Consider the following 24,526-nt stretch of genomic DNA (forward strand, 5'->3'; position numbering starts at 1 on the left):
CCTTTTCATTCTTCACACCCCTGTTGCTGCTCCTCAGGGATTTCCACCTTCCTGACTGTAGGACGTGAAACAGAACGGCAGATGCAGATGTGAATATTTCATAACCGTCTACGAGGAGCTGGGTTCCTAGAAGTGGCGGCAGAGAAGCCAGGACTCTCTAGAGCAGGCTGCCTCCCACCCTCCATCCCCGCAGAGTCTGGCCCCCCACCCGGGGGGCGGGGGGAGCCCCTGGGCAGTACTGGGTTAAGTCCCAGGACAGCTGAAGGGCAACCCGCTGGGAAAAGGTGAGCGTCCGCAATCCTCCCTGAATGCCACAAACAGCCCTTCCCAGGAACTTACCAGAGCATGGAAAGAAGAAACCGACAAGATGCCCAGCCTGCCGAGGGCCAGCTTGGAGGGGCGGCTGGCAGCAGCGAGGAGGCTCTTGGGGTTTGGCAGCTCCCCACCTTGTAGGCTGGCCAGATAGCAACGCATCCTAAACAGATCCATGTGAAACTTCTCCAGGTTCTGCTCCCATTGCTGGATCTGTTTAAGAAAGAAGAGGGGTAACTGAAATGACAATGAGAAGTTTTCACGGGTCCAACCGAAAATATGATCCCTTTCACAAACTTCAAGGAACAATCTGTTTCAGCTGGTGCTGCGTGGTTGAAATGAGCCTTCCCTGCTCAGCCCCTCGCAAGCCTTCCTGCCCAAACACAGTGGGTCAGACAGCACTGGACTTCATCAGGACGGCCCAGAACAGAACAAAGCCGGTGGTCCCAATCCAAAACCACGCCAAAACTGCATGACCTCTGGAGAACTCCAGCACTCTAAGCCGGGCCAACTGAAGGCAGGATACACAACTGTAAGTCAGTTACTTCACTTTAATTTCCCTACACATCACCAGCCTCCGATCTTAAACCAGATTAAGTGAACTGCACACAAACAAATGCCATATAATGGACACACTGTCACGTTGCCGTGCATTCTGAGTAAACGACTCAAAGTAATAAGAAGCAAATGGGCTTCAGGGGTAAAGGCAAATAGAGCTTTTACTCCTATTTTAAGTGTATTACGGAATAATCGCCATCTATACATCTGAATGAAACTAAAACGCATTTTTACACCACTGAAATACCTATGTGCTTCTTCAAAGCTGAAACTGTGAACTGGTAAAGAAAGACAGTCAAATTCTGAGGGCCACTTTCCCTCCTTCCAAGGTTCAAAACACATTTACGTGTAAGTATTACCTTTATTTAAAGATAAACCAAAAGTCGAAGAGGGCTCTAGAAACTTGCCAACACAGGGATTCAGCGACAGAGCGGAAAGCTGGCCTTCCAACGGCAGTCAGAACAATCTCCACATTCAGGAGAAGGTCTGCAGCGGGGGCTTGTCATGAGGATGCACATGTCACTTCACCTGCACTGGCCGCATCGCTGGTTTGGCCCTGGTTCAGCCTCCAAGCAGATTCTAACTCTTCACAGCAAACTTTCCAGGCCAATCCTTAATTCTGGATAAATGATATTTTGAAGGATCTCCAACTGAACACTCTGGTCCCTTCAGTCTCTCCCGAGAGAAAAGCAATACAAACTCTGACTATTCCTCACCTCCCCCCCCACACCCAGGTTCTCTGGATCGATTTCGTAGGAAGGTCACTGTGCACCTTCTCTACATGGAAAAAATACAATGGCTACCAGATCTAAAATGATCTGTTGATTCATCATGGTCTGTCAGCAAAACAACAAAGTCCCAGAGTATACCGAAAATTCTCAATCTCCGCAGCAAATGTAACCTTGTGTAAGCTTCTGTACATCCGTATTAGCGACGTGATGGCCACCTGGGTCAGCCTTTTAGGAATACTAGAATGACCTGTTGGCTTTTATCAATAAACTTGTCCAAGCCAGATACGTGAGGAACCTACTCATGAAGTGTGAAGGCTAGGGAAGTTTACATTTCAAAAGCAACTCCAGCAATTGTGGTTCATAGCCTTCCTGAGGACCACTACACTAGACCAACAAGCCAGTCCAAATCGAAACTACAAATCTCTTCTTGATCTTGCCAATTCTAGATTCCAGAAGTAACAAATGGCCAGTATGCAACCATAAACTGACACCTACCAGAAGCTGTAAGCCACAGTGAAAACTATACTCCCAGTTCTGCCTCTCAAATATCTTCTCTAGGTGATTCCTGAAAATCCACCATTACAGATGCATTCTTTGTCTTCTAATAATACGTAGGTGTTTCCAGATTGGGTAGTGTATTAAAGCGTATCCCTCCTTTATACCTCCACATGAAACCGCTGTACAAGATAATTCCTAGGGGCTGTGTTGCGGATGGAAGCATCAGAGGACAGAAAACCAATCAGGCATTGGATACCACAAGAGGAAGAAGCCCACGCCATCCATGGTGGAGTAAAAAGACAAAAATATAAAGTAAAACAAAATCTGGGTCTACGCCAATCATGAGAGATCAGGGAAGATGACACTCATATTTTCACTGAAATCTGCGGTTTACAAAGTATTTTTAAAGGCGTCACTTAATGTATTTATGTGACTACACATCAAAACATCACTGGAAAGTAAAGACCATTCCAGCCCAGCTTTACACAGGCAGTCTTAAAATCTTGCCAGAAACGCTGTGATCATCTTCAGCATGCCTCGACATCTCCACCCAAAACTTGGGACAAAATGCAGGTAAATTCATGAGAAGAAAACGGATTCAAATGCTAACGTCATTTGGAAGGAAGAAGAGCTTGGGGGACCCAGAGAGCCTAAAGCAAACCTTACAGAGATGAAGAAGTTCATTAACATATGCAATTATGTTTCAAGAGAACTAGCATTTCAATCAATACTGTACATGGTAGAGGTCGAAATTTAATTTTAAATTAAAAATACAAATGAGAAGGGACTTTATGACTTCTCCATTTCAACAATGCTTCCCACGTTCATCCTGACTCAGCCTTTGTTATGGCTTGTACTATATGTGTCAACGTGACTGGGCCACCAGGTGTCCAGAGTTGTGGTCAAACATTATTCTGGGTGTTTCTATGAGGGTGTTTTTGGATGACAGTAACATTTATTTATTGCTCTTGTTTTGTTTTGTTTTTTTGTCTCAAGCACTGCTAGTATCTTATCAGTTTCACCCTGGAAAAGATAAGCTTTCATAAAATAATTACTTCCTAAAGTTCATCTTTTTTTTTTTCTGAATTAACATATAATGTATTATTTGTTTCAGAGGTACAAGTCTGTGATTCAACAGTCTTACACAATTCACAGCACTCACCATAGCACATACCCTCCCCAGTGACCATCACCCAGCCACCCCATCCCTCCCACCCCCCTCCACTCCAGCAACCTTCAGTTTGTTTCCTGAGATTAAGAGTCTCCTATGCTTTGTCTCCCTCTCTGGTTTCGTCTTGTTTCATTTTTCCCTCCCTTCCCCTATGATCCTCTGTCTTGTTTCGATGTGGATGGAACTAGAGGGTATTATGCTAAGCGAAATAAGTCAATCAGAGAAATACAATTATCATATGATCTCACTGATATGAGGAATTTGAGAGAGTAACATTTAGATGGGTAGGCTGAGTAAAACTGGTGGCCCTCCCCAATGTGATGGGCCTCACCAATCAGTTGAAGGCCTAAATACAGACCAGAAAGGCTGACCCTTCCCCAAGGAAGAGAGAATTCCTCCCACCTGGTGGCCTTCCAGTTGGGATATTGGCTTTTTTTTCTGACTTTGGACTTGAACTGAACTATCAGCCCACCCTGGGTCTCGAGTCTGCCAGTCTTAGAATGGGAACAGTACTATTTTTGAGTCTTGCTGATGCTGCAGATCTTGGGACTTGTGTGTCTCCACAATCATGTGACTGTGTTCGTTATAATAAATCTCTTTATCCATATTCTTTCATACATTCTACTGGTTCCATTTCTCTGGAGAACCCTGACTGATCCAGCCTTCACCTCCACAGATTTCTACAGCAGAGTCTGTCATCATCAGCCACACAGCTGCTCCGTATTCAAAGACAGTATCTCTCTTGTTTTGAAGGCCGTGGTTCTCTTAGAGAGGATTTGCCAATGGAGGTTAAATGAGGATTTGTGGTTGGATAAGAAACAATGAAATATCTGATTTTTCTTTCGACAGACTCACCGAAGCTATAGAGAAGGAACTGGGAGAATACTGGGTGAAAGTACGGTGAGGACATGGATTCAGATGCTTGGGTTACTTGGAGGGAAGAGGGAAGCAAAAAGGCTGATCCACAAGCTCAAACAGACCTCATGACACTGAGAAAGTCTGTGAACATATGCAGTGAGCCTGCGTGGGCAACAGCATTACCACACCTTTGTTTCTCAGCAGAGGAAACGGAGCCCCCGGAGGGGAGTGACTCACCCTTCCAGACCAGCAAAGGCCCGGAGCAGATCCTGAGCTGAGCAACACGTGGGAATAAGCTTCTATCAGGCACTTACAATGCAGCCCCTGAACAACGTCTGTGCACTCTCTGAAACCTACCGCAGCAACTCTCATGTAAATTTTCACCTGTCACCTTTTACTTCTCCCCACAAATCCCCAGGTGTTCAACATGGAAGGATGTAAAACTATCTACTTGGGTGCCCTATTCCTACTGAACATTTCGTATTTCAGTCTTCTACCAGCCTTGATGTACAGAGCTCAGCCCAAGTTTTAAGCAGTGTTTTTAAGATTTTGACAGAGAGAGAGAGCATGCACAAGCAGGGGGGAAGGGCAGAGGGAGAGGAAGAAGCAGACTCCCCACTGAGCAAGGAGCCCAATGCCACACTCCCCGAGATCACGACCTGAGCCGAAGGCAGACGCTTAACCAACAGAGCCACCCAGACGCCCTCAAACTTTAAGCAATGTTAATGAAAAAGATAAACATATTTTATAATTACCCCTCAAAAGATGAATAAAGTAGGAGATAAAGATACATTTTTACAAATGTAAAGGGAGAAACAGAAGACAATTTTGTAGCTATTACAATTCTACTTCGGGAATTTCCATCACCATCATCACTAATACAGTAATGTTACCTGACATCACATTAATCAGGGAATTTCTGGAGATTTTTTTCTGAACATTATCAAACACTAAAAATGCCCAAAATCAATTCCCTTAAACCAAGACTATTTTTCCTCTTTTTCTTTTTCTAAGTTCCTTAAATACTGATCATGGTCCCTAGACATTTATTTTTTAAGATAAATATCAGGACACGAAAACAAACATTCAACTTCTATGTAGACTGAGCTTTTATTCCTTCTAACATCCTGCACAAAACAGAAAAATGACATGAAGAAAACTCACTCTAAGGAATTAACTTCCACTGCAAAAGAAAAAAGTACTAAGAACAAAATTAAGAAGGAAACCTCCCATTTTTTAAGCAATATCATGAAAACAGTGCAGAAGTCTCCCCTCTACTGCTAATATGCTACAGTCATTTAACGAGCTCAGGTTATGGTCTGCTGTAGAAAGGGGGGGGGAGGGGAGGAAGCCTAGTGCTAAAAATAACGGATGAATAAGTGATACATAAAAATGATGACAAGCACATTCCTGCCACACCCAACACCCCTAGAAAAATATTTTCAATCATTTAGTCATTTGATCACAGTATTTGGTCATTTGTTCCTTACGAGGTCTGTCCTAAAAGTTCATTTGTTTTTCCTTTTTGGTTAAGTAGGATGAACACCTCCCATGCAGTTATTTTCCAAGCACTACAACCTACCCTTCTCAGAAGAATCATCTAGTGACATGGATTACACTGAAGTTAGCTAGTGGTTAGAACAACCGGCTAAAGTTTAGAGAATGTGTTTTGTTTTTCCCTCTGAGATAGACTTCACATGCCATAAGATTCACTCCATTTTATAATAAATACACTTCCCATCAAATCGAGTCTAAAAATCCAAGTTATGGGAATCATTCAAAAACTAATTTCGGGGGGCAACTGGGTGGCACAGTCGGTTAAGCCTTTGACTCTTGGTTTTGGCTCAAGTTGTGATCTCAGGGTCGTGAGATTGAGCCCCACGTCGGACTCCATGCTCATTGTGGCGTCTGCCTGAGATTCTCTCCCCCTCTCCCTCTGCCCCTCCCCACTGTGCGCTCTCTCTCTCAAATAAATAAATCTTAAAAAAAAAAAAAAACTAATTTTGGGGCACCTGGCTGGCTCGGTCAGTAGGGCATATGACCCTTGATCTCAGGGTTGTGAGTTTGAGCCCCATGTTGGGTGTAGAGATGACTTAAAAATATATATATACACAGGGTAAATAAAAACTAAAACTAATTTCAATTTTATACAAAACCATTCATCACATGATTCATCAGCAAGCAAACCACAATCTGATTCATTACTGAGAGGCAGTAGAGCCCAGTGGTCAGGAATGCACATTTATGGTCAAACCCTAGCTCTACCACTTGCTGGCTGTGTGACATCAGGAAACTTATTTAAGCTCTCTCAGGGTCTAGTCACTCACCCATCAAATGAGTGATACACACAACGGTACCTCACGCGGCTACTCTGAAATCACACATGACTGCAGCCTGAGACAGGAGCCCTGATAAATAAGCTCAGGGGCCATGAGGATGGGGAGTGAGGCCAGAGAGAGGATATGTTAGCTGGGAATGAAAAAGGGAAGGCCTGAGGGAAAGAAGCCCAGAGCTGGCATTGAGCTGGGGTGGGGCCCACACAGAGGAGAGCCCAGTGTGCCACAGCAAAGAGGACGGGAGACATAGGTCCACTCCCACGCTACTTCAGGCAAAGCACCGGGGATACAGAAATGGAAAAGTTACAGATCCTTTAGGAGCTCATATTTCAGACCAGGAGCAGCCTTAGACACAAGGGGATAATTAGAAAACAATGAGCTGAGGGCAGTGATAGAGACCCCAAGAATTAGGGGGTATAAAGAGGTCCCTGCGGGAGTGGGCAGGAGGGACGTCAAGGTCAGCTCCCTGGAGGAAGTAACCCCTAAACCGTTCATCACGGATGAGGAGGGATGAGCCCAGTGAAGGCCAGGGGGTACCTGGCATGTCTGTACATGATGTGTGGCCTAAATGGGACTTCTCAGCCTGAAGAAAAAACCCAAAGAAAGCGGTGGAACCTGAGGGAAATTTGGCACTGCTAGATAAAGGTAGGAGAGGGTCAGGGGCTTTTATCTTACAAGCAGTAGAAGCCACTTAAAGGATTTTTAAACAGGTCAATCACAGGATCAGATCTGCTTTATAGATGCATACACTCCGACTTCGTATGGAAGACGCATCTGAGGAACGGAAAAATGGACAGCTTTTGCAGTGGTCCAGGGAAGGGAGAAGACAGCCCGATGTGTCCTCCCTCTCTCACCCACACACCGTGTGCCTGAAAAATCAAGCTGCCAGGCGGCACCGCGGTGTTTCACGCTGCCTTCGCTCACGCGGACCTTTGGCCTGGCATTCCCTTCTCCATTCCTCTCATGATTCACTCCTCGCTCTGCAAGAAGCAATCCAGGCAGCCCTCCTGCAGGAAGTCTTCCACGACTACACAGGAGGACAAACTTCCCGTTTTGTCTTCCACAACACTCTGGAATATCATTTGCTCTGGATTCACTAAATTATGTTGCAATGATATGCTTCACTGACTGGCACCCTGCTAGACTGAGAGCCCCGAGGGCAAAACAGCATCTTCTTTGAATCCCCAGTGTGCGCACACTTGCCTGGCCCAGACGGGCACTTATTAAATGTTCACTGAGCTCAACGGAATGCCCGGACTCATCGCCTCAGACCCCTTTCACCAACACCGCCCTCTCTCCAACGTTTTATTCCCCAAATGGCTTCCCACACTCACACTCCATACCGTATTTTCCTCAAGGCTTCGTTCACTTTGTTCCCCTGCCCCCCACCACAGTGTCCAATTGCCTAGATTCAATCCATCCCCTTTACCAGTTTGAAACTTTAAATATTTAAAATGAAGCCCACGTTTCACGAAGCCCTGAGCAGCCCCGAGCCCACGGCCCCAGCCTGCTGCTTCCACTACATCCTCTGCCCCATTCCGACTGCCTCCCCCGACCCGGGCCTCACGAACCACCGGGGGGTGGGGGGGTGAAGAACACACAGAACGCATCAGGATGCGGGGAAGCCATCTCGGGGCGGGGGGGGGAGCGCCAAGACCACCGAAGAGCGGTGAGGTTTTGTCCCTGTTTACTTGTTTAAAATAACAAACGGGAAGGAAAATAAAGTACTAACTAGACTTAATTTACAGCCCTTCCTCCCTCAGAACTTCAAAAGGAATCCAACATGTGGCTGGCCGCAGGGTCTGCTCCACATTGGATTTGCTCAAACGAAAACTGTGTCATCCTGCCCGCCCCCCAGAATCTCCAAAAGGCCCTGGGACGAGCCCATGGGACGGTCTCTTTCAAGCAGAGCACGGTACCACGCCACGCTATGAAGCTCAGCCGCCATTACTAGCCGAGTGTCATTTTATCTTTTTATTTGGAAAGGGTGCATACAATGATCTTCTTCACCCAAGCACTTCAAAGAAAATCTGTTCCAGGGACTTTATCATGCATGATGTAATGGACTCTGTAAGTTCTGCTCTTACTAGGCTATAAATGACTCTCTCTGCGGTTCTTGGGGTCTCCGGGGGGAAAGCGCTACATGAATATTTTTTTATGTAAAATAAAATAGAGCGACGTTGCGAGTTTTAAGTGGTAAGCGGAGAAAGCACGACTGCTCTTTTGACGAAGTTTTTAAAAGGTAGTTTAGAGAAAACTGTACAGTTACGGGATATTCGAGAGATTGTGTTCTTACTGGTCTTGATTTGAAAATACCTTTGCCTTTGTAGCTTTGCCCAACATTCTCTAGTCAAAGATCATCTCATAAAAATAAATCTAAGCGTGTGCTTTTTTATCCCCTTTACGTTTCATACTCTCTGCGCCTGCAAGTCGGGAGCTAACAGCCCTCTTCACAACCAGCGGGCAGATCAGCGTAGGATACTGAGCATAGCAAATATAATTCGTGGCACCCACCACAAAGACCTCTGGGAAAACAGGAGCCAAAGACAACCCTAAGAACCGCCGATATGGGGGCGCCTGGGTGGCTCAGTCGGTTAAGCGTCGTCTGCCTTCAGCTCAGGTCACGATCCCCGGGTCCTGGGATCGAGCCCTGTGTCAGGCTCCCTGCTCGGTAGGGAGTCTGCTTCTCTCTCTCTCTCTCTCCTTCTGCCCCTCCCCACCGCTCGTTCTCTCTCTGTGTCTCTCAAATAAATAAAATCATTAAAAAAAAAAAAAAACTGCCAATATGGTGAGGAGAATATTTTCAGGTGGAATTTCTAAAGATCAATCCCGACTGTTCCTTATCAGAAATGTACAAGCGCAACATGAGAAGGGAGCTGGGTGCATAGGGACAAGGGGGAACCAGGGCAGGAGGGAGGGGTCAGGCAGGGAGAACTGAAATGAAAACTTAAGTAGTATCAGGACAGTATGCCTAAAATAAGTAAAGTAAAGATTCTGACAAAGAATGCATAATGTGCTGCAAGTAAGAATTCAAAGAGCTTCCCTTCAGGCCACCCAACCATCAGAGACTCTTGGATATGTGTTCAGTTTATGTGAAAGGAACTCCCCTCCCACAGACATCATTAATTAATCATTTGTCAACTATAAAATACACTTAATGAAACTGCATTTAATGGAATAAAATTACATTTAATGAAAATGCGTATTTTTTTAAAGTCTGCTTGAACTTCCTGTTGCCATAAAAAGGAAAAGGAAAGCAAAAGGGGTGGAGGTGGGAGGGCAGGCCAGGAGCCTCTGAATGTTGCCTGATTTCCCTTTCCTCTCCCTGGAACTAATAAGGACCTAAAGACTCCAAGGTGGACATCCCCTCAGAGGACGAAAGTATGGCTTCAAAGGTAAATATTAGAGAGCCAATAGAAGTTAAAACTACATTTCCTCCCATATGATCAGCCCGAGATTGTTTTATTGGAGCACCATGAACACTCTGAGACACATGAATCCGCAAGTTTCACCCTCTGAGGACAGACAGACTATCACGGCTCCTGGATCCTAGAAATTCAGGACCACACATGAGCCGCGGTACACGGAAAACTGGGATAACCATTTCTCCTCCGCAAGCTTTCTGGTTTGCCAGGTAAACTTGACATAGCATCACATCTCTCCACGCCACACAGACCGAAAGCCGGGTGATGGGGACCGGCCTCGGCACCTAGCTCTTCCCCAACATGAGCAGGGGAGGCTGCTCAGTCAGGAGTAGGGGGATGGCAGAGAGGACGCAGGGTGAGCTCCTGGGGGCTGCACTTCCTCCACAGTGGTGTTCCTGCCAAACTCCCCAAGACCTGCCACCTCCCCACCTTCTGCCTGACAACTCCCTTCTCAGATCCTTGTTAATTGGTAGTTCGTAGTTTGCTAGCAGGTACTCTTTAGATAAAGGGCACATTCTGTTTGAGAACAGTTCAATTCAGGAGTGTAGGATACTCGGAGATTCTACAGAATGACAGAAATTATATACTCTGAAATACGTTTTCCGTATAAATTGTGAAACTTGGGTAGTATCCCTCTGCACCAGGCCCTGGTAACCCCACATGCAGACCAGTGCCATCCCACCAACTAACGGCTCTCCCTGTGTCCACCTGTCCTTCAAGCCACTGCCTGATTAATCTTCTAAAGAGATGACATTCATCCTGCATTTAGGAAGAGAGATGCTAAAACTTTCACAGCCACATGCCTAAGGGCTTAGGGTGCATGAGCAAAGGAAAACAGATATTTAAAAGCTGCATCTCCTCCTCCAAAATGCAAAAGCACAGAAACGAGGTATTTAATTCTGATATGAATGTGGAACTAGACCAGAGAAAGCATTCTTCTTAGCACCTTATCTGTTATAAACAGAAAAAAACATATACCGTTTTTTTTGGAATCCACAGATGGGAATAGTTGTTTCACACCAAACCGTACTTCCCAAAGCCACCCTCTGTATTAGAATCCTGTCTAATCTTCTAGTGGTTTTATAATAAAAATTTTGGTCTGAAAGGGACAATATATGAGAGAATCAGCCAGGCAAGAAGGAACTAATCAATATCACGAAAAACGACTTGGTCACAAAATATACCTTTGGATATATAAAACAACCAAAGGTTGTAAATAAAGCCTATCACATCATCGATGTCACAAAAGTGCTGCCATTAAGTTCCTGAAACAAGAAGCCACAGAAACGGTCTCCCCCAGAGGGGTATAAGAAACATCGCGACCATTTGCATTCAAACTCAGATTTTTGCTGCGAGTGACATGAGCGATGAAAGACAACACACAAATAAGTAGTACCTGGTTTTCTATGGCCTTCCTATTCTTCGGGTCGCTCACGATGGACAGCTGTAACTCTGCCATCTTTTTCATCTTGCTGTCCATATCTATCTTCTGAACGAGGTTCTTGGTCTGGTTCTTCAGGAGCCGAACCGTGTCCTCTTTCCCATGCTTCTTTGCAAAAAGGGATGCGCAAGCTGAATGTATGGCAGTGACCCAATTTTCCAGATCTGTCTGGCTAGTGGCCTAAACATGGTGGGGGGGAAAAAAACCTTTTTGGAATTGTTTTACCACAAAGTAATGCACAGAGTGGGAGGCTGGGCTTTGATGTGTAAAACTCAAGAAGTACCTTCACCTCATAAAAACGGTTTAATTTCAGAAAAACACACAACCACTCAGCTCAGGTTCGCTGGCTTCCTTGACTCCGGAGGGTCTGAGACAATGCCCAGGGCACAGCAGAAATAATCATATAGCTCCAAATAGGACAGGACAACAAACTACAAACAAGCCATGAGCCAAGAGCAGAGGAGTAATCCAAACACCAGGGTATGGTCACTTAGCTCAGTGTCTTCACACGATGCTGTGCTCTAAAAGGTGCTTATCTTCATAATTTTAATAGGGTGAGAAAAATACTAGGGCTTAAAAAGTTAAACTCTGAAACCTGGATATGAAATTTCATCGACAGTATGAACTAAATTATGAAATCAATAAAAGCATTTGGGGGGATGTACACAGCATTAAAATAGTTGTCTTTAAGCACTGGGAATATACATAAGGGTTCTTCTTTCTCTGCTCTTCAGTTAACTTCAGACGCAAGGACTATATGCAATTTTCACATCAGAAAAGATCTTAAAAATAAAGCAAGTTTGAATAAAGTACAATGGGCAATTATGATTCTTAGCAAATTATTATGATTCCACTCCCCTGATGTCCAGAAAAACCACACACATTCAAGCTATGCGTTGATCCTTCAATGATCTCTGGGATCATACAATAGGACCTACTGGGAAAATTTCTTAGAATTAAGGATATTTTGCCTGAATCACAAAATACTCATTCCACACTTGCCCCTGAGAAGTCCATGCAGATTTTTAATTTTTTTAAAAAAAGATTTTATTTGAGGGAGTGAGAGAGCACAAGGAGGGGGAGTGGCAGAGGGAGAGGGAGAAGCAGGTTCCCTGCTGAGCAGAGAGCCGGATGCAGGACTCCAATCCCAAGACTCATGACCTGAGCTGAAGGCAGCCGCTTAACCGACTGAGCCACCCAGGCGCCCCAGTCCATGTGGATTTAATCTAATGTTCTTACCTTCCCTACAATTCAGATTAACAGCAATTCATTACTTGGCTTTAAAGCATCATAGAAAGTCTAATCAACCTTTCTGTGAAGAGAAGGAAAATCAAATCTCAGGCCCTGAATCTTGTAAGTCAAGTTGGGGACAATAATAAGGCTAAAGGCCCAGCCAGTTTACCTGGTACTAGCAACAGGAAATCCTATGCAGAGAATTCTAGATCCCCAAAGTCTGCAGAGAGAACACCAAGTTGTTCTGCAGGGCTCCTGAGACCAGGAGTATCCAGGACCAATGTCATCGAGACACCTGAACCAAGGACCTATGAGGGCTTCCATGAACCTTTTTGGTCAGATATAATCTGCTCCCAAACTGGGTCTTTACGCAGCACTGGATTGAGACTGGGAAGCACTTCAGAAACATACTTCACTTCCCTTACTTCCACCTCTTTTGAGTTAATCAATAACAGCACCAATAGTTATAGTTAGAAATAGTTAGAATTCCTTTAGCACTTAACACACAGAAATAGCACTTAACTATAGAAATAGTTAGAACTTCTTTAACACTTAACACATGCACATTATTAATCCCTCAAGCAATCCTATAAGCTACTGTTATCCTACTGGCCGAAGGATCCAACGCTCAGAGCAGTTAAGTCCTCCAAGATGGCGTACACGCCCAACGACAGCACCAGGATGTCACACCCAAGGCTGACACCAACACCCTGGCATCCCACCATGCTCTTCAACTTTGCATTTGCTAGAAAACTGCTGAAAATCATAACAGCAGATAACTTGAAATTTAACATCCTCAGTCCACTTCCACTGGAAAACGAGACCTTACAGCATTTGTCTATAAGGCTTTCCTGAAAAGCTTCTTTTTTCACTCCCATTGGGATTCTTGGGAAAAATCTAAAGCTCTCCTAGTCATATTCTGTAGGCTTCACTTGAAAGCCTCCACTCCGGGAATTTCAGACCTTGCACCACTAGATCATGAGCTACACCAGAACGAGGATCACGATTTTTCTCTCTTCATATCCTCAAGACCATCTCATGGGCCACAGCTTGGCACTTGAAGGGCGTCCCAAGAAATGCTTGCTGTATGAATGACTGGATGAACACAGGCCCCATGGCACCTGACAGTGAGCAGAGGCCAATTCTCTTGCTTAAGCCTCAACCAAAGCCTACCTAAGCTTTTACCCTATTTCATTGCTAAGCTGTGCCTCTTCATTCTGTTCCTTCTCGTCCTCCTAGTACACTCCGTCCTTGGGATTGGAGTCCCTCGTACTGCCTTGACCCTCTGTCTAGAAAGCTCGGCAGTACCTGGAAAAGGTAGACATCTCCAAAGGAGTTGCTGAGGCAGAACACGTTTTCCTTCTTGGGATGTTCTGGGACAGACTGCACTATGCTGTCTTGTGCAAACAGTGCACACCGAGGGGCACTGCTCTGATCCATGGAATTCTTCCCATAGGTCTCATAGAACAGCAGGGTGCAACCTACGGGAGAGAAGCAAAATGAATCCCTGACACAGTCCTGAGGATCTAGGAAAGCAGGGAGAAGGGGGAGGGAGGGAGGGAGGGAGGGAGGCAGGGAGGGAGGGAGGGAGGGAGATGAAACAGCCAACCATGTAATACAAAAGGGAATTCTGGTATCCAAAGTATGCCTCGTTGTATTAGCATAACTCAGGGTAAAAGGAGAGGTTTTTGTAAACATGATATCACAATAATAACAATACCAAGCATTTATCGTTGCTTACTCTGTGAGAAACTCTTCTAAGTTCTTCAATGGCTCATTCAGTCCCCACAGCAGCCCCAGAAGGTAGGTGTGGTTATTAACCCCATTTCACAGATGAGAAACTGGAGAGGTTATACCCACTGTGCAGGTCCCACCGCTGGACTGTGGCCAAGCAGGGACCTGAACCCAGGCACTGACCCCAGAGCCCTCCTTCTCAACAACAACACTGCATTATTTAAGAGATCTGAATGTAGGAAGAAAACCCATGTTCATTAAATAAGGGAGCTTCTACACTTACAACTTGTGGTAACAAGAAAATGAGTTTACCTGCAGAACTTTGCCATTTATGAGAAAGGACCCAGTTAATTCTCCAAATGCGACATAAGATAACCTAATACTGGTGTATTCTTTTATCTCACAATAAAAGGAAATAACACTATAAATTTTACTAGTTTAAATGAAGAGGGGAAAATGAAACTAAATATCCCTCGATTTACAATAGGACGCTATATGACCCAGCAATTGCACCACTGGGTATTTACCCCAAAGATACAAATTTAGTGATCCGAAGGGGTACATGCACCCCAATGTTTATAGCAGCAATATCCACAATAGCCAAACCATGGAAAGAGCCAAGATGTCCATCAATAGATGAATGGATAAAGAAGTTGTGGTACATATATATGATGGAATATTATGCAGCCATCAAAAAAAAAAAAAAACAAATCTTGCCATTTGCAACGATGTAGATGGAACTAGAGGGTATTATGCTAAGTGAAATAAGTCAATCAGAGAAAGACACGTATCATGTGATCTCACTGATATGAGGAATTGTTAATCTCAGGAAACAAACTGAGGGTTGCTGGAGTGGTGGGGGGTGGGAGGGATGGGGTGGTTGGTTGATAGACATTGGGGAGGGTATGTGCTATGGTGAGCGCTGTTAATTGTGTAAGACTGATGAATCACAGACCTGTACCTCTGAAACAAATAATACATTATATGTTAAAAAAAAAGAAGAAGATGGTAGGAAGGGAAAAATGAAGGGGGGGGGGAATCGGAGGGGGAGACGAACCATGAGAGACTATGGACTCTGAGAAACAAACTGAGGGTTTTAGATGGGAGGGTGTTGGGGGGATGGGTTAGCCCGGTGATGGGTATTAAGGGAGGCACGTACTGCATGGAGCACTGGGTGTTATATGCAAACAATGAATCATGGAACACTACATCTAAATAAATAAATAAATAAATAAGATGCTAAAAATGCTTGCAAATACATAGCTTTCCCCCAATAAGCTAATGAATTACTATAGATAGAAGTTATGAAAGATCTACTTTGATAATTAGATAAGAGTGCCTTCTAATTATTAGATGCAGTTCTTAAGCAAATTCTAAAATGCTCACAAGTATGTTCTCCTGTTGAATAACCTTCATCCAATCACCACTTCTGAGCACTTCTCATGTGCTGAGCCCCAGCATCCAAATACAGCCGATAAGGTCCCCACCCCCTGCTCTGCACAGCCTCTTACACTGATGGTGAAGAAGCATCAGCTGCTCTCAGCAGCACTGCGAATGAATGAGGTCCACTGCACGACTGTTTTCCCCTCTGAGTTAGGAGTCTTCACTCATAAAAGTCTAATTTAAAAAAAAAAAAAAAAACTATTTCAGGCTAGCCAGTCTCACTTCCTCCTTCAAAAACCCATCTTAATCCGGACAGATAAGTTCAGATCCTGGAATCCAGCACAGCACAGAAGCCAGGAGAACAAGATGCTGGCAGGTAGCTCTGCCCTCAGAAACAGCCTCGCCGGGACAGCACTTTCCAGAACCCTCAGCGGTACTTAATGATCTCAAGAAGCACTAGCAACCCTTCTTCCTGCAAACAAAAGGCACCCACACTAAGGCTAAGAGAGGCTTCCAGAAGAAGGGAAAGCAGCAGGAGGTCTCCGGCCAGGTCTGCTCCTGCGGGGCTGAGCCAGTCTCTTTTTGCAGGCACTGATGCACTTAGAAACAATGTCCCCAAATCCGTCCATCAGGAAAGGCCTGTCTGGCTGCTGAGTATGAAACCTGCCATGACCTGGGGACCCAAGGGCCAGGGTCAAGGTGACAGACCCACGCCAGTTCTGCCCAGTCCGAATTCTTTCCGATGGGTGAACATTCACTTCCCAGCTTCCCTACCATTGTACGCCCAGCGGCTGTGGTTTGAGTCATGACATCTAGAGGAAATGAACACAACCTTGGGCAGATGCCAACATGCCGCCAACTCGAACGCCCCATCTACCGTGGCAGCGCGAAACCAAAACAGGACATGTCGTGTTAGACCCAGGCCAGGATGTAAAACCATATGCGCGATTTTGTTGCTATCAAATTTAAAGAACAGGAAATCAGTTGTAAATCTATGACATCAAAGTTAACCTCATCTGTGTCTCCAATGCTGGGGCAATAAGGCTGATGGAGAGGGGAGCACCCCTGTCCGTGGCGTCTCCTGCCCCCACACCCCCCACCCAGGGCTGTGGCCACCAGCCCTGCCCGGTCCCCACCAGGACCCCGTGTTGGCCTGGAGGGCCGCTAGTGGAAGTTCTTCTCGCCACGGTAGCAGAAAGAGAAAACAGACTGGAACAGCAGTAGGAGTACGAAAATAGATGAGGTACCAGTAGAAATATCACCGGGGAAAAAGAGAACTGGTCTTGTCTTCCCTCAAACCCACCTTTTCCTTGATACCCTCCCAAGCCACACTCATCACACCATCCGCAGCTGCCCTACCACAGGGCAGAACCACCAGCACCCCCAAACTACTGCAGGAACCCCTCTCCTGACTCACCGGAAAAGACATATGGAAAGCAGAGTTACCTGTGTTAAAAATGTATGACATCCTCCAAGCCCTAAAAAACATTTATGCCCTTAGCACACTATACATTCAACACAGGTGTACAACCAGACGGCAGGCTTGTAGCTGCTCTCTCCAGACGCCATAGATAAATACTTCAAGAATTTAAAATTCTGCTTAAACGTACCTGCTTGTGTATATACATATATATACACGTGTGTGTGTGTGTGTGTGTGTGTGTGTGTGTATCTAAGATTAAACCAAATAGTTAAGTCCAAACATTGCAACTTGGATTCTAAGCCAAGAAAGTTGAATTCAACCTAGTGAATTCCCAGAGGAAAGAGGTATAGAAAGCCACATGGAAAAGGTTATGCTGGAAAAAAAACATCTTTATCGCATGACTTTGCTTGGCTGCAAAGGAAAGGAAGCAATGTGTGCTTGATAACATTTACACTTACAAAGCACCCTTTCTCCGTAGGTCTCCGTTATACGAGCAAGCGCCAAGTCAGCAGGGCACAGGCAAGAGCGCAGACCCTGGAACTGCCAGGCCACTCGGGACCATCCCTGCCTCGGGAGTCAGCAGCAGGAGTCCCCGCGGTAGCCTCCAGGATGGAAAACCCGAGCCTGGAGGTGGGCTCTTCCAACTCTAAGGGAAACCTGCCTGAATCTCCTCCCCCAGGAAGCCTCCCACCATCTGGCTCTGCACAGATGTCTTCAGGAGCAGAGAAATCAGGAAGACAGCATCCTTTCACTTGCTCATGGCTCTGGTCACTGCTGTACTTTTAATTCAGAATCAACTTGCCTCCCAACTATTGGTGCCGTCCTAACCCCGGGGAACCAGAATTCAGTGCCCCTTCCACAAGACTGTTGTTCACTGCCACCTCACTCCTTGTCTTCTCCAAGCTAAATGTTCCTAAATGCACACCATATAGCATGGCTCTAAACCCTCCTGCTGTCACCTATGGCCCCAATTCTTAGGCCCCAACATAGACACACAAACACAAACCATCACCAGCCTCCACCACCAGGACGCAGTGGGGCGGGGGGGTTTCAGAGCCATTAAAACAGTCAGGGAACGACTTCCCAAAGCATCCATTTTAACAAACAAATTTTACATTAAAAAAATAAATACAATAAAAAAATAAACCAGATACACATCACATATGGAGTCGAGCGCATCTCTTTCAAACAACATGCTGGAAGGAGGCAGCTTCAGACTGATTCATAATCAATCCCAGATGCTCGCGCTCCTGAGAAGACATTTTCACTCCCCTCCCCAGTCAGAGATACTTCAGGTCGAACCTGTTCAAGAATCCCCACCTTGCTAACTAACAGGGCTCCTGCACTATGGTGCCCCCAAGCACAGAAATGGCCAGCTCCACCCCAGGCAGAGGGAGGAGAGACCGCTGGGGCCGTAGAACCCAGGACAGCTGGAATGAGGTGGCCGAAGATCACATCCACTCTTTTAAATCCCATTTACTTTTATCTTGACTTCATCACATTAGAAACGAATTTAAGGAATGGCCTACAGCTCAACCCCCCAGATCTTCTTGTAATGCTCAGCAGCCACATCTCCCTGTCCTGTACTTGGATGGTTATTTGATTATTAAACCTGAGAGCATAACTTATCCCTTCAAATTGTATCTTGCTAGATTCAACCCCTTATTCCAACTCTCCACATCTCGCCCGTCATTCGGTGTAAGAACCTGCCTCCCCAGGATGCCCAAACGAGAGGCAAGCTCTTGGGCCTTCCTCAGCCACAACGTATCACAAGCTGGAAAAGAGGACTGGGTCTTGGGTTTTATAAACCCTCCAGTTTGCTAGGTAAAGGTGTCCCCTAAAGACAAAATGCCTTCCAAACTGCATCTTTCCCAGACAGGCTTCTGGGTTATTATGAAATGGCTCCAGCTCCACAAGGCTGGGGTGGGGGCATCTCACCATTTCTACTTGGGGGGGGGGGGGGCAAAGAAAGCAAGAAAGGAGCCCTGTGGGAGGGCTCCAGGCCTTTCACACATACTGTCTGCAGATAGGATTCCCATTTCTGCTTTCCCCAGGATAGGGAAGGCTGTCTCCCAATAATGAGGCTCGGCTTTGAACACCACTCCATTCCTCTGACTGAGTCACAAGATGATTGTGCAGACGTGCCAGAGGCCGTGAGGCTGCTCTTCCTGCTTACATCTGTATAAATCCACACTGTGCTGACCTAGAGCCTCGCTCCTCCTCAGGACATTTAGATCCCTTCCAATCTATACATCCGCAATGAGCAAGGCAATTGTAATTTTTAAATGGCAATGCCTATAAGAAACTTTCATCATCTTAACAAAACAAATCCTTACTCCTATTTCCTTTACATTAAAAAAAAAAAAAAAGCATTTGTTTGTGATGATAACAATTAGACTTTCTTAGTTTACAAAGGTCAGAGGACACAAATCAGATAATCCTAATGTTCTTTGTCGTACAAGCTGAGAAGGATACTTGTGAAGAATAGGATACTGAGGATCTACATTTGGTTACTTATTTGGAATATTTTTACCTCCAGATGCAGAAAAAGTATTAAAGAATGGTACAGAAATACCTATAAAATGATAAGCTGTAACTATTAAATTCAATCACTATGTATTAGAACGAATACTATATATGAATATTATATAAGCCATATTATCCAGGTTTGAGAAAGTATCTGTAGCAAAGCATGCTGGGAGATTTTGTACCAAATCCCTTCACTTTTTTAAAGATTTATTTACTTATTTATTTGACAGAAAGAGAGCACAAGCAGGGGGAGCGGCAGGCAGAGGGAGAGGGAGAAGCAGACTCCCCGCTCAGCAGGGAACCCGATGTGGGGCTCGATTCCAGGACCCCGGGATCATGACCTGAGCTGAAGGCAGTCGCTTAACCAACTGAGCCACCCAGGCGCCCCTCAAATCCCTTCACACATTGACACAAATTAACCCTGGACTGACTGGCACCTCCTAGGAGAGGGGCCAGCTGGAAGAAATGATTCCAGTGGCCCCCTTGAGTCAACAATGCACTTACCTTTCAGTGTTACCCAGTACTGTTTCCACTTCCTCCGGGCCACCAATTCAAGCTTCCTTTCCTTCTGCAAAGTGACAAGGGGTTTGAAGAACAGCCATCCAGCTTTTCGGACCACCCCTTGCTCCTTCTCGAAGAGCAGATCAAGTTGCTCCAAAGAGCTGAGGGACCCGCTGCTGGAGTCCGCGGTTTCTGTGGACGTTTCTACATTCTCTGTGTTGGTCCTGCTCATTTCTAGCTCCCGCATGAAATTCTCATAAATGTTCTGTTGGAGGGGATCACTGCCAATTGCATGAGCAGATTCGCTTCTCTGGGACAGGATCTGAGCTGAGCCCCCAGACCAAGGTGAAGGAGACACCTGGAAGGGCCCCTGCGTGTCCACATTCAGTCCATCTGAGCGGCTGTCAAAGTAGTCACTGCCTTCCTTAGACCTCGGTTCCTGTGAGCAATGCAGATGACCACCCATCAGAGGTTACGTACATCCAAAGCATCCCTTCCCCAACCCTGCAAATGTATCGTACTGTTGGTTGCTAATGCTGCTGCCAAAAAGCAAGATTCTTTTAACAAAAATGCATCTTCAATCATCAAGTCACCAAACCAGAAAGAACTGGAGAAAGAGTGTTGCCCTGCCCAATCTATAGCCAGTGGAGTCAATGCTTAAAGATAGGAACAAAATACTCCTGACTATCCTAAATCTAACCTATGCTGAGAATCAAGAAATCAACTAGCATATTTATAACACATCAGTGAAGATTTCTAGGCTGACATTGCTTTGCTAACTGTGAATCAGGGTCTTCCTGGAAGGAATTCATGCTCTTGCAGTCTGTCTTCCTCCTGGATCCTTTTAAAGCTAAGGTAGAAAATCTCTAGTTACAGGGTCAAGGCGGGTAGGGAATAGGAACTAGGGTGTTGTTAGGTGTTGTTATGCAAACTTCTCTTCCTCTGCCCAAAACAGTCAGTCCCCAGCTTCTCCCTACCTCCACCCATATCAAGACTTGAGGATCTCTAGCATCTTATTTTCCTTCTTCACAGAGTAAAAACCATGCACCTGGGATCCTTCATCTACAAAAAGTATTTGCTAGTAACTGTTGTTTTTCATAAATACTGGTTTTTTTTTTACTTAATTTGGGAATTTCTTCCATAAAATGAATATATTCATTCACTCACATCCTTTCATTTGAACATCTATTTTATTCTAGGTATTGGGGACACCAAAGACATGATTCTTAACTTCAACGTGTACTACAACATAAAATCAGACATAGGCAGCTTTAAATAAAATTAATATTTTATAATAATGGCTGCACCCTATGAAACTACAATGCACTGACAGTCAGTGGCCATGCAGAAAGCTGGAAACGTGGACTGTGTCCTCATTTAGAGAAGTCTAGTTATTTGAGAATAACTTTCAGACAGGCCATTCACTGGTAAACATCAGTAACTACATTTTCCAGCAGAAGGTGAGCCTAATTTAAGACTCAAAAGACACTAACATTCCAAATTTAGAGCTTAGACTAAGGTAAGTCTGCAGAGCGGTGCTAAGCACACACATCCACTCAGCTGCTAGTAGGCTTTCCATTATATTGCCTTACCCATTAAAATAAAAATGAGGGGAAACTGAGTCAAGGACCACCGACCAAAGGCCTTATTTTGAATATTCCACTGTGTGGAGGGGTTTTCCTTCCAGACATTCCATCCAGAAATCCAGTAGCAAGTATTTGCTATCTTTTGTAGGAAAATCAACTGGAGAGTGCTTCCAAATACCCAGGGGCTATAAACAACAGGGGCTATAGCCCCAAGCACAGCTATTACTAACAAAAATATTATTTTCCACTTGCGTTTACACTATGTCCCGTAGTCGTATTTATTTATACACAGATGCTTATGCAAGAACAGAGCAAATAAGCCAGCTGTGGTGAGTCACTTAGAGAAGAAACTTTCAAAATAGTGTAAGATTTTTTTTTAATTGTCACTTTGTTGCTCTTCAAAAACTCCTAAGAGGTGAAGGAATACTTCTCATTTAGCTAGCATTAACATCATTTCAGCTATGAGTATGACTCTGACTCACAGCCCCCAAACACTGGGATGCCTCGGATACCCGGCACAAGCTATAATGGGGTGTTTCAAAACAAGCCAAACTGCCAGAGAAAAGACACTTAGGTGCCAAACTTAAATGTGACCTATAAACATTCTTGACAGTGTTTCTCATAAGAGAGTCTTCCAGTTGTAGTTGTAGCACTGACTTTTAAATGTTCCACCACAGCAAAGTATGACAAATTTTCCTCCATAAGAAATGGGAAAATATTGCATTTTAGCATTTATAACGGAGTCTTAGACATGACCTTTCCCAGTTTCTAACACATTTCTAAAGCTTTCTATGGAGAATCATAATAGCCAGTGACTGATTTTCAGGCTAACAGGAATGAGGGAAAGGACGTCCATCCCTAAATCAGCTCAGCTAGATTTCCTGATCACCGTGCTATGGGCGTGAAACCAAGGAGCCGTGTTATACGTGTACACAAAGCAGTCTGATTTCCATTTCTCTGCATGCAACTGGATAATCCTAAGCAATGGATAATCTGACTTCATGACCAGGGCACTACAGCAAAGAGGAGAGAGGGTCTCAAGAGAGTTGAGTCACTCTCGGGAGCTAAAAGAAAACTCCTGATCATCATCATTCCTCACTTTCTAGGTAAATGTATCAAATTCACACCTTGACATTCTTCACATGCCTTCTTCCTTCATCCCACAGTAGAGACCACCAGCTCTCTGTGACCACACAGCCCTCAAAGAGCCGTGAGGTCTAAAATTAAGAGGGCCCAAAGGCCAGGGTCTCTGCATCCTGAACGTTCTCTGTCACTGCTGCCCACCAAATATGCCTGGTCCTCCACCTGGGCCCAGGGCAGGGTCATTCCTTCTCCCTCTCCCTCCCCCTCCCTCCGAGTTAGGTATGACCATGTGACTTGCTTTGGCCAATAAATGTGAACAGAAGTGAAACATGGAAGCTTTACACACGATTTTCTTTCTCCTGCTGTCATGGCTTGTGGTGTTCTAGCTGGAACTGCTCTGTGGCCCTGGGGTCCCAGAGAGGAACAATGCAGACCAGAGTGACAGCATGGGAAAGAAAGAAACTTTGCTCGTGCTAAACCTCGGAGATCTGAGAGCTTTCTGCTACCTCAGCATAACCCAGCCCACCCTGACTGATATAACTGAAAGTTCACCCAGGAGAGGATCAAGGACTCACAGCACAGCTCCATTAGTAGGAAGGGTTTATTGGCATCAAACACATACTCCTCTCTAGCACATTCTCTCTCTCTGATTAGTTTGATATTCTTTTTCAGTTGTGCATGTTTTTTCACTAATGTATCTGCTTTTAGGGTCTAACTCACCCAACTGGTTGAAAGCCCTAAGAAGAAAGGGTTGCTCTTTTTATATCACTTTTTAAAAGTCATAACAAGTAAATCTATCCATCATGGTAAGGGTTTCTGGACCTTGGCCCTGCCGGCAGACAGAAGTTTGTGTGCATGTGAGAGAATATGCATTCATTTGGTGCCAATATTATAATACACTGTCAGAGGGATGCTTGGGTGGCTCAGTTGGTTAAGTGTCTGCCTTCGGCTCAGGTCATGATCCCAGGGTCCTGGGATCGAGCCCCACGTCGGGCTCCCTGCTCAGCGGGGAGTCTGCTTCTCCCTCTGCCTGCTGCTTCCCATTTGTACTCTCTAAGACAAATAAAATCTTCTTAAAAAAATACACTGTCGGGACGCCTGGGTGGCTCAATCGGTTAAACGTCTGCCTTCGGCTCAGGTCACGATCCCAGGGTCCCGGGATCAAGTCCTGAATCAGGCTCCCTGCTCAACGGAGAGCCTACTTCTCCCTCTCCCTCCGCCTGGCACTCCCCCCTGCTTGTGCTCTCTTTCTCTCTCTCTCTGACAAATAAATAAATAAAATCTTTAAAAAATTTTAAAAAAATACACTGTTGGAAATTTTGCTCCATGCACTGACTACATTTTTAAGGATCTAAATCTGATCTTTGCTGTAAATCACGAAAGGAAAACAAAACAAACAAACAAAAAATGACCAAAAAAACTGGCATACTTGCCAGAAAAATTCATCTTGCTCACCTTTATAGATTATCAATTGTGGGAACATAAGCAAAACTAAAAAGCTGCCTGCATAGGACATTGTTTAAAAATCCAAAGCAGGGGCGCCTGGGTGGCTCAGTCGTTAAGCGTCTGCCTTCAGCTCAGGTCATGATCCCAGGGTCCTGGGATCGAGCCCCACATCGGGCTCCCTGCTCTGCAGAAAGCCTGCTTCTCCCTCTCCCACTCCTCCTGCTTGTGTTCCCTCTCTCGCTGTGTCTCTCTCTGTCAAATAAATAAAATATTAAAAA

General features: G+C 45.1%; 1 protein-coding gene across 6 annotated transcripts in view; it reads right to left on the reverse strand.

Annotated features, from left to right (window-relative positions):
* Window positions 1–24,526, reverse strand: part of TIAM2 (TIAM Rac1 associated GEF 2) — a 228,988-nt gene that overhangs the window by 84,645 nt on the left and 119,817 nt on the right. For all 6 annotated transcript variants that reach the window (XM_036112076.2, XM_078054538.1, XM_078054539.1 and 3 more), the window contains 4 exons: window positions 20,137–20,572; window positions 13,872–14,044; window positions 11,286–11,510; window positions 340–525 (listed from right to left, as the gene is read on the reverse strand). In XM_036112076.2, the coding sequence (XP_035967969.1) occupies window positions 340–525; window positions 11,286–11,510; window positions 13,872–14,044; window positions 20,137–20,572 (1,020 nt within the window). The remainder of the gene's footprint in view (window positions 1–339; window positions 526–11,285; window positions 11,511–13,871; window positions 14,045–20,136; window positions 20,573–24,526) is intronic.

Source organism: Halichoerus grypus, chromosome 9, assembly GCF_964656455.1.
Source record: "Halichoerus grypus chromosome 9, mHalGry1.hap1.1, whole genome shotgun sequence".
Taxonomy (NCBI): Eukaryota; Metazoa; Chordata; class Mammalia; order Carnivora; family Phocidae; genus Halichoerus; species Halichoerus grypus.